We start from the raw sequence: 14,172 nt of genomic DNA, 5'->3' as shown, positions 1-14,172 counted from the left end.
GCCCACCACAGAACCTCCATCAAATATATTCATCACAGTTGCATCAGAGTCTAGCATTTAGATTGTACTCTCGGGAAGCCGAGATCGAATCGTTACTAACCGTCGTCAGCTTGTCCCGCTAACTCTGACGTGGCGATTTTTGTATGACTGCCAATGCACGCTGGGAGACCCAGCTCTGTCAGTCTGAGAGGTGATCAACAAGACACGTTTCCGGTTGCAATTGTAAGTCTCACTTGCGGCTCGCAGATATGATGCGACCGCAGAGCCTTTAGCAAACACGGTCCCGCCGGTAAGTGCACCCGCCGCCCGCTCGCAGCTTCCGCCTACAATCGCCTCTCCTCGGCAGTAACAACGCCCCTCCATCTTTCACCATTTCGTCGATACCGCGCCTGCATCAGACGTCTCCAGGTCCAAGTAAATAAAAGCTTCCGACTCCCGCGTTGACACCGAGCATTATTGAACACCCAAGAGCACCCGATGATCCGCCAATGCTCCCGATGGCAACAAGATCGCATCTCGCGCTGCCGGTGCGTAGAAGCCGCGAGCCGTCGCACAGTCCGAAACTAATGATAACTCGCCTACGCCGTCGAGGGCGGATCGCCGCTCTTTAAGGTTACTGCGACTCATATACGAGACATCATCTCGAGCGGTATGTGACCACGTTGATTCGGTTTGTTCGAGCGCTGAGCGGAGGTGGACAGTTTGGTGAAGGTATGCAGAATCGTGTCGCCCGGTCTGACCGGGTGGTGCGGTACTACTAGTGATAGCTGCATCATACGGCTGATTATATTTATGCGGATTGTCTTCAGCTGCACATGGCGTCATGCGAAGTTGGCGGCGCGTTGCTCGGAGGCCCGAAGCTGATTAATGTGCTCGCCGTACACTCTTCAATGCGCCGCACGCCCAGGGCCCGCCGGAGTGTGGCCTCCCTCCACTCCCCCCTCCATCCCCCTTCACGCTCAGCAATTAGAGACAGTGGGATGCCTGCGTTAGTGTTCGACGTCTATCTATGGTTCGCTGTTATCGCCTCACAATCATTCTCGCCTCTGCGCTAACGAAAGCTGACACACAGCGCCATAAGCGCCATCTTACCACTGCCAGTGTTCACAACCACCCCGGCGGATGCGTCCAGGATAGCGTACCCTCCATGCACTGCGGGAGGTTGCTCGCTTCATCGCGAGCCAGATTAATTCGACTGCCGAGAACCGTAACTACCAGCGACATATGCCGCGCGCACGTCTTCGCCGGTTTGCCGTCTCTCATTCGACTGGAAGTCCCACCTCCCCCTCAATCTCCGACGATGGCTGTTTCCAACAGCGCGTTTGGTGTCGACCATTGAAAGCTCCAGGACAAGATACTTACACGTTGGCACGGCCCAATAAAACCCGGTAAGTTTTCGGTCTTGTCCTGGTCTTGTCGGTGCTCGTTGCAGATGGGCCCTTCTAGTATGGGGCCCATATGTTCGAATGGCCTCCCCATATATCTCGTTTCGTGCTGTCTGCGCCAACCACTCATGCAAGTGCTTTAAGCATACTTCGGCAGAACACGTATGGTGTCGGACGACTCAACTCGGTATTCATGTCAACTTCCTACCCCTCCGCTTCCGGACTCTCATGCTACACCATGAACTGTGCCACGTCGGACGCCCTTTTTGTATTATTATCCGAGACCCTCTCGAGGAACCATACACAGAATGGCGGATCGCTACCGCTGCCAATTGCGGCCGGGTGACTCGAAGAAGCCTGCATAGCTCATTCGTCAGAGGGTGCCGCCTTCATCCAACTCAGATGAGGTGAGCGTGCCTGTCCTTCTCTCTTCCCCTCAGGCCGATCATAGTACATGAAGTACCACCTGCTGGCGGTGAGGAATCGACGTAATGTGTCATCTCTACGCGTACTTGACATCTTGAAAGATCCCTGAGTTGACTGTGTGTCTGCGATTTACATACTGATCGCCGTTGACAGTCGTTTTACGGAACGCGAGTAGGACGTCGACGGACTCGGAGCGAACATCCAGCGTCGCCGTTAGGCGCCCGGAGATGGCGTTGATCGGCGCTGAAGCGCTCAATGCTTTTGACTTGGGCGCCTCACGCACGTTGGGTTCTTCGCCGCCAGAATGGGTAATATCCCGCCTCTTCGATAGCTTTGCGTCCGCTCGGTGGTGTGAGCATGCTTTGCAGCAATGCGGCAGCAGACGCCATGTACGACGGCGTCGGGATGATGAAACGCAGCGACCTCAACGACAAATGCAGTGATCCGGCACAGCCGTCGGCACCGCCATCATGATGGTGGGTGCCGTGCAAGTTATACTATAAGACACTGGCTTGTGCATCAGCGTTCCCCAGCTCTCTCTCACTCTTCCACTTCTGAGCTCAACCGAGGTACTGGCTGGTGAGTGCTCATGTCCCTCGCAATGGATGCAGCGCTGACGGAGGACTTGTGTTATGGATGTAGCCTCGTTCATTCGCATCTTGTTCCATTCCTAACGACTCACGATCATCGCAACCTAACGACCTCACCACCTTACTACACTAACACCGCTCACAATGCGTGCATCCACACTTATCCCCGTTGTGCTCGTCGCTGCTTCCGCAGCTCCTGCGTTTGCCGCGCCCATCCGGTGCGTAGCCCTCTTCTTTCTGAAAATTCCCTGACCCTTAACTCCGCTCTAGTGGCGACTACGATTCCTTGATGGCCCGTGAGGAGTATCCCGAGATGTACGAACGCGATTACCTCGAAGATTACTACGTGCGCGACGAAGCCGCCGGAGCCGAGGCCCCCGAGGCCGGAGCGCCTGCAAGCGACGCCTCTGGCGCTGCCCCGGCCGCTGAGCCCGCGCCAGGATCCTCCCCTTCCCCCACACCCTCGACGAACTCCAAAGATGGCGGCGCGGACCCCGCCAAGACCCCGTCCGCGTCCGCGCCCGCTTCGACCTTGTCCGCGGCCGCCCCGGCGCACTCGCCCGGCGCTTCCAACTCAACTTCGACGTGGAAGCCGAAGCTGCACTTCACGGGGCTGATGGGCGAGTTCATGAACCTCTTCAACCGCGGCGTGGACGACGCTGCGGCTGTCGAGGAGCGCTCGGTCGACGAGGAGAGCAACTTGTTCGCACGCGACTTTGAGGAGGACCTCTACACGCGTGACTTTGAGGAGGATCTTTACGCGCGCGACTTCGACGAGGACCTGTACGCTAGGGAGTACGAAGACGAGCTGCTCGCGCGTGAGTACGACGACGAGCTGTTCGCCCGCGAGTTCGACGACGAGTTCTGGGCGCGCGAGGACGAGCAACCCCACCCTCACCCTCACCACCACCACGCGCACCACCCGTCGCAGGCGAACGAGCCGACCGCGGCGGACCGCAAGGAGCTGGGCGTGTTTCCCCAGGGCAGCCCTGAAGCCCACCAGGAGGGCCACTCCTCCAGCGCGCAGCACCCGATGCAGGGCGTGCACCCGAAGCGGGAGTTCATCGACGAGCTGAGGGAGCGCATGGATTACTATGACGAGCTTGACTGATCTGCTAGTGCGTAACGTTGTGCAAGTGTATGTAGGGCCGTTGCGCTGGCTTCACTGTTGTCGTGCAAGTTAATGTGAACTTGATGCGATGCTTGCTCGCTGTGCTTGTTCTCATTGGCGTTGGAGAGTGCAAAATATCAACGAGATTGAGAATGTCACACTGTGTACGTCCATAGGGGACGAGATGAGCAGCTTGAATGCAGGACAGTCGAAGCCTGCTAAATTTAGTGCTTTCGTCCATGTGGCGGACGAGCTAAGATCTGGATCTGGGCGTGACACCCGATTGACGAACGCGTTACCGTCACATGCGCCTTTCATCCGGATTCAGAGCTTCGACGGTGGCTGAAACGTCACTCACTCTACCCTCCCATTCGAGGTCCCAATACCATGCCCGACTCCGACTCCCAACCTTCCTCAGCACCCCCAGCACCCTCCTCCTCTCCAAAGAAGGTTATCTTCGAGACGGACACGACGGGGGACTACTGGACCGACTTCAGGGAAGCCGTGAAGGTGCGCCCGCCGTGAAGTTACGGGTTAGAGGGACGCTGACGCGGGCCACGGCCAAGGCAGAGAATCTCTTTCTTCGATGACCTCCAGAAGGTCGGGGAGATTCCGTGTGCGCGGAGCAGCCTTCTGAGCGGGATCGCGAGCGGTGCGGGCGTCGGCGTCATCCGCGGGCTCAGTGCGAGTGCGTCGTCTTTCTCTCCCCTCCCCCCTCTCCCCTTCCTTCCTGCCTTTGCCGCCCGGGCAGTGCGCGGGGTGGGGCCTGTGAGTGGAAGGCTGACATTGGCTTGTGTGCTGTGCGTGCTAGGTGCGTTCGTCGCGTCGAACTGGGCGGTGGGGACGTTCGTCGCGGTCACACTCGGGTCATGGTGCGTCTCCCGTTCTATTCCTGCGTCTCGGATCCTGCTGGGAGGCAGACTGACGCGTAGGTCGTGTTGGGCTTGTTAGGACGATATGCAGGCGGTCGCGAGACGAGGAGAAGAGGCGGGTCCAGCAGGTCGTCGAGCAGCTCCCGCGGCGGTTCGCCAAGCAGCAAGACGATGCTCCCTCAAATGCGCAGAGCAAGTCGTGACTTCCGCCGTCGCCACTGTGCTACGCAGTTCGGACTGTGTAGGCTCACGGGTTCGCGGAGCCTGTCCGTAAGACGTACTTCGCCCCCGGAACCAGAGCCGGAGCTAGTGGTACTTACTCAGAAGACGCCAGCATGGAAGACCGGCGGTTCGGTTGTCACATTTGTATTGTGCTCGGCCCGATAGGCTAAGCCTCTGACGACGGCGGGCTGCCGTGCACAGTCGACGTCGCAAGCCCGTGTATTGATGCGACCCGTTTCTCTAATGATACAACATATTATGAAGATACTACTATAGCGATACACGCATGATCGGCCGTCGACGCTCGGAAAGCACACGACCAAGAAAGCAGGGCGGAGTCGGACTAGGGTGGAATGGGTGTCTACTAAAAGTGCAGCCCGCTACCCCAGACCTCGTCCTTCCAATTTTCGACGAGCGCGGGGTCACCTTTGTATTTTGCCTGGAAGTCCTGGAAGCCGCCCCGGAGGACGAACACATCGTGCGGCTTGTCTGCGCCTTGAGTTTGGAGGAGGTCGCGCGTCTCGGAGTAGATCTGTGGGGAGGGTGTTACACGGAGGCATGAGAAGCGCGGGCATGACGGCATACCCTGGCAGCCTTCGGACCCCTGTGCGAAGGGATGAGCAACGAGGGTAAGATGTATGGTAGAGGGAGACGCACCGGACTTGTGAAAGAGCACAATGGAAGATGACGGTCGGGACGTCTTTCGTCTGCGTTACGAGGTCGGATACTTTGTCAAGGAACTTGTACGAAGGCGAGTTCTGCGAGCCCTTGATGTTACCGCCGTACCAGTCGTCGTCGCGGACGTCGACGACACAGTAGTCTCTGCCGACGACCTTGTCACTCTTCATCAACGCAGCGAGCTCCTATCCGCGAGTTAGCACACAAAGGCGCAGCCACAGCCACCAACGAGGACGCACATCGGGAGAGATGTACTTGAGCATGGTCGTCCGGGCAAGGCTGGTCGACGGGGCGGTCAGAGGAACGGCCTTTGATCTGGCAGGGATGCGGGCGATGCGTGAAGAAAGTGGTAGCATCTGAAGGGCTTATGTCATCGATATCTGGTCGCGAGGTCCGGGAAAGTGGGCGCGAAGCTGCGAGAAGCCTGCCGCAGCCCAAGCCTTGCTGCCAGTGCCCGCGCGGTGCCATGCGTGTCGGTGGCTGTCATTTGGGAGACGTGCGCGTCGGTGGCGGTGGGAGACTGAGAGCGAGGAGGAGGGACGGCGCGCGCGAGCAATATCGCCCTGGAGAAAGTTGAATACGACGACTCGCTGCAGCCCAGAAAACGCGCGTCATCGAGCGTCTGTGCAGGCTATCGACTGTGTATCTCACGCCTCGAGAACATCGCAGCTGGTATAGATTCGCGCACGCACAGGCTGAGAGGGCGACGAGGGCGCGCGGGGGCGCAGACGGGGGATTGGGAGGCAGCGGGAGTGGCGGCGGGGACGCGTCTGGCCGGTTGGGGCGAGCAAACGCGCTGCCAGTCGCATACGTATTCGGGCCTAGCCGGAGCATATAACGTGCCAAAATTCGGTTGCCACTGCCAGCACTCCTCCCTCCTCGCCTCCTCCCTCGCCAGCACCACCTCCGCCGTTGCACCCCATGTCTCTCCCCCAGCCCGTCCCCCCGTCCTGGAAGGTGTGTTCCCCGTCGCGCACCCCGCGTGCGCCGCCCAGCTCACCGTCGCGTCACCGCACCCCGCCAGGACCTCGGCAAGTCCTCCAATGACCTCTTGAACAAGGACTTCCCCTTCAACGGCGTCGCGCTCGAGGTCAAGACGAACACGCCCTCCAACGTCGCGTTCCGCGTCACCGGCCACCAGGACGGCAAGACCGCCCTCATCGGCGGCGACCTCGAGGGCAAGTACTCCGACAAGAAGCACGGCCTCACCTTCACCCAGGCGTGGACGACCACCAACACCCTCCGCACCCAGATCGAGCTCGAGAACCAGATCGCCAAGGGCCTCAAGCTCGACCTGAGCACCGCGCTCACCCCCGACAAGGGCTCCAAGAGCGCCCTCTTCACGTCCACCTACAAGCAGCCCGGGCTCCACACCCGCGCCTTCCTTGACCTCTTCAAGGTACGTCCGCGCACTCGTCTAACGCGTTCCGTTCATTCACGGACCCGCGCAGGGTCCGACCGTCACCGCAGACACCGTCATTGGGCGCGACGGCTTCCTGCTCGGCGCGGAGGCGTCGTACAACGTCACGGAGGGCAAGGTGACCAAATACGCGACCGCGGTCGGCTTTTCCGCGCCCGAGTACGCCGTCACGCTGCACGGGCTCGGCAACATGAGCACGTTCGCTGCGAGCTACTACCACCGCGTCTCCCCCGACGTCGAGGCGGGCGCCAAGGCCGTCTACGACACCAAGGCGACCACCGCAGGCGTGAACCTCGAGGTCGGCGCGAAGGCGTACCTCGACGCGGCGGCGTTCTTCAAGGCGAAGATCAACAACTCGGGCATTCTCGCCCTCGGTGCGTGCTGCTTTGCTTGAAGCGACGAACGTGGCTGATCCGCCGTGTCCGATAGGCTACACCCAGTCCCTCCGCCCCGGTGTGAAGGCATCGTTCGGCCTCGCGCTCGACACGCAGAGACTGAACGACATCTCGCCCGCTGGCCCCGCGCACAAGGTACATGCATATCTTCGCATATGGATCGTGCATTGAGCGCTGACTTTGCTTGCGTGCGTTTGCGTGTTCTGTCGCGATCAGTTCGGTGCTAGCTTCGTCTTCGAGGGTTGATGACGTCATGTCACGTTCATGTTACGCCTACTGTAGAGTGTTTGCTTTATGGGGCCAAAATGAATTTATTGCTTTCTATAATCAATGCGTCGCAGGGCCATTATCTCTATTGGCAACCAGTGACTTGTAGAATGTGCATAGCACCGCGAGATGATGGTCCTTGAGAGAGTGAGCAGCCTCAAAGTAGGTCCTTACCAAACTTCCGAGATGGTATACAAGAGTCTCCGACAGGACCAGATGTCAACTCAAGAACGGTATGTACACATTTCGATTATTCAGATGGCTGTCACAGATCGGAATCCCAGCGCCGGAGACCCAGTTCTCCGACGTGACAACTGATGATTTGCAGCGACGTCCAAGAGCGGGTGCACCGGTGCAATTCTGCCAACTCTCAGCTCACGCCCGTGGGCGCACGAACCTACTACGTGTGGTACGCGCCGCGTTCCGGCAAGTAAGTAAGTCTCTGAGAGCACAGACAACTCGGAGGCCGCGATCGATGCAGAAAGCGAGGTGGCCACCATGGTGAGGCGCCGGCCCGCAATCTGCAGGCAAATGCAACGAGACCGTTGGCCACTCGCATCTGAGGACCGTTTATCTGCATATCACAATGGTAAGTAGTACGACTTCGGCGTGGCCAAGGCCCTAAATTGACCCCGTGCCAGTAGTAACTTAGCACGAGGATGACACCGTGCAAAGGAATGGATTCGGTGACTAAAGCACAACATTTTTGTGAACGACAGGCAGGGCCCTATAACACAGTCACGGTCGGCCGCAGAGTGCCGATGCTTTTTACAACACCATCGTACATACACAATGATGGTACACAAAGCACAATCCGCTCAGTGCCAGCTGTCCGCCTGGGTCACACTGCCGCTCGCGGGCGTCGTGATCGCGTTGTTCGGGTCGCTCTCCCAGGTGACGTCGGAGCCGTCGATCACAAGGTACTTGTACTGGATGGTCGTGCTCGCGGGCAGGTCAACGGTGACTAGAAGCAATCAGCATCATCGCTCGACAAAAACAAGAAGTTGTTACTTACTGCTCCAGGTCGGGTAGTCTGCAGAAGACAAGAGCAGCGCGTTGCTGGAGGACCAGTCCTCGAGCGCGGAGACGGAGCCGGTGATGTAGAGGTTCTCTGTGAGACGCACGACTGGTTAACTACTGCCGAGGGCTCAGGATAGTCACGGAAGACTCACGTCCGTACTGAGTATCGTAGTCGATAGTGAAAGTCACCGCAACGGTGTCGCCGCCGCTACCGCTACCTCCGGAGCAGGTCGCGTTAAGGCCCGCCGCGCCCCAGCTGCCGTACTTATTTCCCGCGCGTGCCTCGAACGCGGTCAGCGCGGAGGCGAAGCTCCAAGTCAGGTCGTACGCGCTGAGCGGGGTTCCGTCCGCCTTACTGTACTGCTCGCTGAGCGAGCCGTTCGACGGGGTATACGTGGCGACGATGTCGACGAAGCCGTCCGCGAACGACTGCACTGCGCTCTTGAGCGTGCTGTACTCGGCCGAGTCCGAGGCGTAGGTGCCGGCGGCCACGGAGGCATCGAACTGCTGGAAGAACGCGAGCGAGGTCGAGGTGACGTTGAGCTCGCCGAGCGCGTCCCAGACGATGAGCGCATCGTAGAGCTGCTCGGCGACCGAGAGCGTGCAGAGGTACCAGGGCTACATTGACAAGACGAGGACTTAGTCGACGCGTCTAGCCACGGGAGCCACAACTCACGTTTCCGTTGTAGTACGAGTCTTCGGGGTACCGACCGGTAGCAACGGCGGCGTCGGACGAGATGCCGTCGTTGATGGTGTAGATGGGCCGGAACGAGTCAACATACACCTTCAGGTTCGACAGGGCCTTGTCAGAGCAGGGCTGGAACGTCGCGTCGTCGCAACCTGCAGCCGGGTCGAAGGTGTGGATCGAAGCCAGGACGGTGTTCGCGTCCTTGCCGGACCGACCACCGCCGGTGTTAGCCGTGATGTACGAATCGGTGGGATTCCAATAGGACTGTGGAAAACCCGGTCAGTAGGAGGTTAGCTGGATGTACCACTGTACACACCTGCAAGAAGCAAAGGAGTGAATCGGCCTGGGTCTCCCAGTTGCTCACATCCGAGGTCTTGCCGGTGAGGTTTGCGAAGATGATGCCCTCACGCAGGGAGCGGTGTTGCACAGCAGTGGTAAAGAACGACGACGACTCGACCTCCTCCCACAGGTCAAAGCTGAAGTATCCACATGTCAGCTCGACGATCGAGGAACATGGGTGAGTGTGTACGCACGTGGACTGGTTCCAATTATCCGCGACATAGTTGAGATCGAGCTCAATGATTGGCCAGAGAGTGTTGGTCACGTAGGTTGTGTTCCCGCTGTTCCAAAGATGGGTTGCGTAGGTTAAAATTGCGGTGGCACGCAGAGCAGGACCATCTACAGCGGATAAATGGCATCACGATTGTGATCCTGATCATGGCAGGCCCACTTACCACGCTGCGGACGGCCCCACGCACCGGTGAAGGCAGTCTCGTTGACGTTGAACTTTGGCTCTCCGAGACCACCAGTGCTCACGGAACCACTAGGGTTGTCGATCTGCTGGAGGGTGGCCTCGGCCTCGGTGAAGTCGTCGATCAGAGGCCCCAGCGTATCGTCCTGACCGTTGACATATTGGTCAATGAGCGCCTTGAACGTGAGCGACGAGTCTCGCGTCCAGGTGTAGAGGTAGTTAGGGTTGACCGTGCTCGGGCTAGCAATGACGACACCCGGCTGGAGGGCGTAGTTCAGCTGCAGCGCGGCCCCACCGAGGAACGTGCGACGTACCTTGGCACCTGAGGAGAGGGACCCACTGGAACCGATGTTGGCAAGCACGCCGGCCTTTGCGATGGGAGACTCGGTCGCGATGTACGAGCTCACGTTCGTCTGAGCGACGGCGGCGGCGGCGAGGCCAAGGGCGTACGAGAGTGAGAGACGCATCTTGCTGAAGGTGCCGATGCTGGAGCGAGCGACATACCGGCGTCGTATTTATACTCGACGAGGCATATGGACCGGAAGCATCTGACGTTGCGATGCATGGGACGAGGTCGACCACATGGGTGCAGCCGTAGGCATCGTGAGACGCGCAGTGCGGGGGCCCTGCCTGGAGAAAGGCTTGATGATCGCTCTCAGAGCCAGACTGGCCCAACGCCGGCTGTTGCAGAGCAGGGACAGTCGCGGCGAGGATCAAGAGGCAAGTAAGGATGCTTGACAACATCAGTCCGGCCGTTCTAACGATTGTTATGTTCTGATACAGTCTAGACGCGGCACTAAATAGTCTAACCACACGTGAGCGTATTTGATCCCGACGACGGGAAGAGTGTTTGGCAGGGATGGAGGGGAATTGGGGGCCGTCTAATGTAGTAGCAGTGAGGTAGTCTAGTACGTAGTCCTATGGCTTGCGATGTTGTAGCTAGTGAGCGCTGTCACCGTCAAGAAGTCGAGACGCGCGTGCGCTATCGGCCGGTGGCTAAATGGACCCCCCTCCTCCTCCTCCTCCTATCGATCACGACGATCAAATGCTTGACTGGAAAACGGCGACACTCGACGCCCACCACCGCGAGAATATGGCCTCCCCCCTGTCAACTTGAGCGGCGTCGATATCACGTACAGTAGCTTGGGTATACCCCATCCATCCGCAGCAACGACAGACCGGGTGTTTGCTCGCTTCAGTGAATTGCGTACATCGGCTCTGCGGTCTTCTGCTCGCGCAGCCTAGTATGCAGGGTGCATTACAGTAGCCCAAGAGTCTGGTTATCATCCAAAGGGTTATCAGCAGCACAGCGAGTCTGAACTTCCTACAGATGTTGAGCCGCAAGACATGGTTCCGCCCACTTCGGAGGCACGAGGAACGCTTGCTTACAGTTACCCATACACTCAACATCCAGTGATCCACCGTCTCGAAACCTCTATTCGGGAGCCAGGCCCGCTAAGTTACGTCCGGCCTAAGTTGCCACCTCGACCAATCTCATGTGCACCACTTCGAATGGCAGGAAGCACGTACTGAAAGCTGCAGTCGCAGTCCGAGCCACGGTGAAAATCGTGGTTTCTCCAGGAAGCCTTCAGTGCGCTGGGAGTGGGTACGGCAGTGACTTGCAGTGCGGGCAGCCTGGGACAGGCCGGCGGAAGAAGAAATGATCAGGTCGCAGCGAGTCGGAGAGCATGAAGGGGATGCGAGTGCATGTTCGCCCCGTAAAATGCAGGACCGTCCTGCAAACGAGGCCAGAGAACCGATGCGAATGCGCAATTTGAATACCTGTTGGCTAATGTCGATTGCGGCCTGCTGGTCCACTCTCTTCCGTCATTGCTAGTATAGCAGCAAACAAGCCAGCGACTGGAGCGCGTAGACCTCAGACTGCCTAATAGCCCGATGGCGTCAATGTCTGTTTGTCGGCGAGTGTCGTAGATCTGTCGCGGCTACATGCTGCGAATAGACCAAGGTAAGTAAGTACTTGTATGCGCGTTGCACGCCAGGCGAAGGACTCCGTGAGTGAGCAATCCCTGAGACTGAACGACCTTGACCTTCCGGACGTACCTACGCGTTACCCACATTCGACGAAGTGACGTTCTGGTCGGCGATGCCGTCGTCATGAATGCGGCAAACGAACGTCTGAGCCTACCACAAAGTAGACGATGATTTCGAGGCATACAACGGATCATGTTGAGGGATATCAACGGCACATATGGGCGACTCACGGGTGACCAAACATCAGAGCCAAGCTGGTGCGAACATTGGACCTATAAGTCGGCCGAGCACACCACATGCCCTGCGGTCCACGCCGACCCAATCCGTTGATAGTGTACACGCTGGAGCGCGGAGAAAATATTCACAGCATCAACTGCAAAGCTATATACAGAAAGCGGTTGTCAACAACTGGTTTTGTACAACAAGCGAGCGGAGGCAGCGATATGGATCCAGAGCGATCCGAGCGATCCGAAGGTGTGTAGTGGTATCTCGATATGCCCGGTGCTGGGGGACGTGCAGATATGCAAGAGTCGATATGTACCCTGGGGGAAGGATAGTCATCAAGTACGTCCACCAACCAGCAAAAACAGCTCACCTCATCTCCTACTCTGTGCCGTCGTCCCCGATTCCGTACTAGGACGGGCACCGTGGCCCTGGCCGTCCCCCTCCTCCAGCTTCGCCAATGTGTCCTCCAGCACCGCCGCACGGTCCGCGTCCAGCGCCTCCTCCCACTCCGGGTCCGTGCTCATGTAGCTCTTCGGCCGGTCACTATCCGGGTCGGGTGTGAGGCGCGGACCTGGTCCCCCAGTGCTCCGCACGCTAATGCGCCGGATGTTCAACCAGGACATGATCGAGCCACGCGAGCCCACGCTGTCGCGGAGGCGTTCTGAGCGGAGCTGCTCGGGGACATCACCGCGGAGGAGTAGCTGACTGTTGCGGTGCTCGCCGTACGCGGGCGGGGGCGCTTGTGCGATAATGTTGTCCTCGACGTCGCCCGTGCCGACGCCGCTCTGCGCGAGCGTGGCCGCGTACGTAGGGAGTGGAGGTCGGTTCCAGGGCGCGAACGCGATGCCCGGGTGCCGCGGCTGGCCGCGGTCGTGGTGTGTGGGGAGCACCTCCCCGGAGTGCGTGAAGGCGTAGCGCTCTGCGCGCAGCCGGAACAAGCACCGCTCGAGGAAGACGACCTGCAGGAGGGTGAGCATCGCGAATGCGACGTACACGAAGATCAGCGCGGAGCCCATCGACATGCCGCCATCGTCGCCCTGGCCCGATTGCTGGTCGGAGGCCCGGGCGGCCTGCATGCGTTGGATGAGGACGATCCAGCCTCCGATGGTGGCACCGAGCACCGCAATCTGGAACGCGAAGAGGGAGAGGGTCGTGACGCGCATGCCCCAGAAGAGAGGGATACGCTTGCAGCCTAGGAATGAGGAGAGCTTCCGGCCGGTTGTCCCAGACAGGTTAAGAGGGGCAGAGGTATTTGGAGGGTTGGCGGTAGATGGACTATCAGCAGGAGGTGCATTGGTAGTTGGGGTAGGGGTCGTAGGTGGGTTGGGTTCCTGTGGTGGTGTTGTTGTAGGCAAAGGTGTATCCGCCGGGTGCCTCTCAGGCAGCGGACTCGACGTCTCTGCGGTCCCAGAGCCCTCGCCCGCCTGCTCCTGCTGCGTCGACACATCAACGCCCTCCACAAAGCCAATCTCCCCCCTCTTAGACGGAAGTGGGCCCGCCTGTGGTCGTGATTCCGGTTGCTCAGGAGTCGCCATAATTCCAGCCTCGTCCAGCGTAGGCCAGCTGCGAACGCCTGTAGAGAGCGAACGTGAAAAATGAGAGAATCAAGCTTGCGCCTGGCAAAGCAGACTGCGCGACATGCGAGGAGTCCGGGAGAGAGACTCAGCGCACAAAGAGCTGGGCTGGGGACCGCACTGCATCTGCGCGATATATCCGCAGGCACCCGTCATTCGCTATGGCTACGCCGCTACGAGCACCACACGTGATGGTGGCCAGACCTCCCATTGGCTCTTGCTGCACCGCGTCCCAGCCACAGTGGCAACACTGCCGACCTGTTCTTCTCTCCACTCGCCACCTTGATTGGCTGCCTGGCTTCTACGGTATGTCTTTTAATATTGGACGGTGGGGACATGTTGGGGAGGTTTCTGGCTATGCTCGAATCATGTTCAATGCCCAGATAGTTTCGCATACGTACTCAGAAGGCTCAGGAAGCGTACCCGGGCCCGAGAGTTCGATATCCCTGGCTATACTTACCAACGGCTGGACGCCATTAGGACGTAGACCAGATGAGGGTTTGGAGCAAGAGATAATCCGACGCAAACTCCTGTACCCGTGGGCTATGCGTGGACG

At 59.0% G+C, this 14,172-nt stretch overlaps 6 protein-coding genes across 6 annotated transcripts; 3 read left to right on the top strand and 3 right to left on the bottom strand.

The window, feature by feature from the left end:
• The first annotated feature begins 2,067 nt into the window (after positions 1-2,067).
• Positions 2,068-3,665, top strand: C8Q71DRAFT_346801 (uncharacterized protein). The gene is made up of 4 exons (XM_047917971.1): positions 2,068-2,287; positions 2,345-2,390; positions 2,454-2,619; positions 2,672-3,665. Exons 3-4 carry the CDS (start codon positions 2,546-2,548, stop codon positions 3,510-3,512), a joined length of 915 nt encoding a protein of 304 aa, XP_047783051.1. The 5' UTR covers positions 2,068-2,287; positions 2,345-2,390; positions 2,454-2,545; the 3' UTR covers positions 3,513-3,665.
• A 15-nt stretch (positions 3,666-3,680) lies between these two features.
• Positions 3,681-4,864, top strand: C8Q71DRAFT_738634 (uncharacterized protein). The gene is made up of 4 exons (XM_047922665.1): positions 3,681-4,022; positions 4,083-4,200; positions 4,324-4,384; positions 4,464-4,864. Exons 1-4 carry the CDS (start codon positions 3,900-3,902, stop codon positions 4,585-4,587), a joined length of 426 nt encoding a protein of 141 aa, XP_047783050.1. The 5' UTR covers positions 3,681-3,899; the 3' UTR covers positions 4,588-4,864.
• A 106-nt stretch (positions 4,865-4,970) lies between these two features.
• Positions 4,971-5,547, bottom strand: C8Q71DRAFT_854106 (Rhodanese-like protein; the record flags this gene model as incomplete). Its single annotated transcript, XM_047927008.1, has 4 exons — positions 4,971-5,138; positions 5,192-5,210; positions 5,264-5,469; positions 5,524-5,547. 4 exons carry the CDS (start codon positions 5,545-5,547, stop codon positions 4,971-4,973), a joined length of 417 nt encoding a protein of 138 aa, XP_047783049.1.
• Positions 5,548-6,205: 658 nt separating this feature from the next.
• Positions 6,206-7,270, top strand: C8Q71DRAFT_854105 (voltage-dependent ion-selective channel; the record flags this gene model as incomplete). The annotated part of the gene is made up of 4 exons (XM_047927007.1): positions 6,206-6,241; positions 6,309-6,683; positions 6,736-7,078; positions 7,134-7,270. The coding sequence occupies 4 exons, from the start codon at positions 6,206-6,208 to the stop codon at positions 7,268-7,270; spliced, it is 891 nt and encodes a 296-aa protein (XP_047783048.1).
• A 795-nt stretch (positions 7,271-8,065) lies between these two features.
• On the bottom strand, positions 8,066-10,579 carry C8Q71DRAFT_346738 (glucoamylase). Its single transcript, XM_047917970.1, has 8 exons — positions 10,140-10,579; positions 9,809-10,085; positions 9,608-9,752; positions 9,391-9,550; positions 9,063-9,338; positions 8,539-9,004; positions 8,382-8,477; positions 8,066-8,330 (listed from the first exon to the last, which is right to left on the bottom strand). The coding sequence occupies exons 1-8, from the start codon at positions 10,290-10,292 to the stop codon at positions 8,185-8,187; spliced, it is 1,719 nt and encodes a 572-aa protein (XP_047783047.1). The 5' UTR covers positions 10,293-10,579; the 3' UTR covers positions 8,066-8,184.
• A 1,409-nt stretch (positions 10,580-11,988) lies between these two features.
• C8Q71DRAFT_738620 (uncharacterized protein) lies at positions 11,989-13,775 on the bottom strand. The gene has a single exon (XM_047922664.1). The coding sequence runs from the start codon at positions 13,575-13,577 to the stop codon at positions 12,414-12,416; it is 1,164 nt and encodes a 387-aa protein (XP_047783046.1). The 5' UTR covers positions 13,578-13,775; the 3' UTR covers positions 11,989-12,413.
• Positions 13,776-14,172: the final 397 nt, after the last annotated feature.

This window comes from Rhodofomes roseus (assembly GCF_022264815.1).
Source record: "Rhodofomes roseus strain CIRM-BRFM 1785 chromosome Unknown C8Q71scaffold_3, whole genome shotgun sequence".
Classification (NCBI taxonomy): domain Eukaryota; kingdom Fungi; phylum Basidiomycota; class Agaricomycetes; order Polyporales; family Fomitopsidaceae; genus Rhodofomes; species Rhodofomes roseus.
Note: the sequence above shows the minus strand (reverse complement) of the source record. Positions and strands in the feature narration are given on the sequence as shown.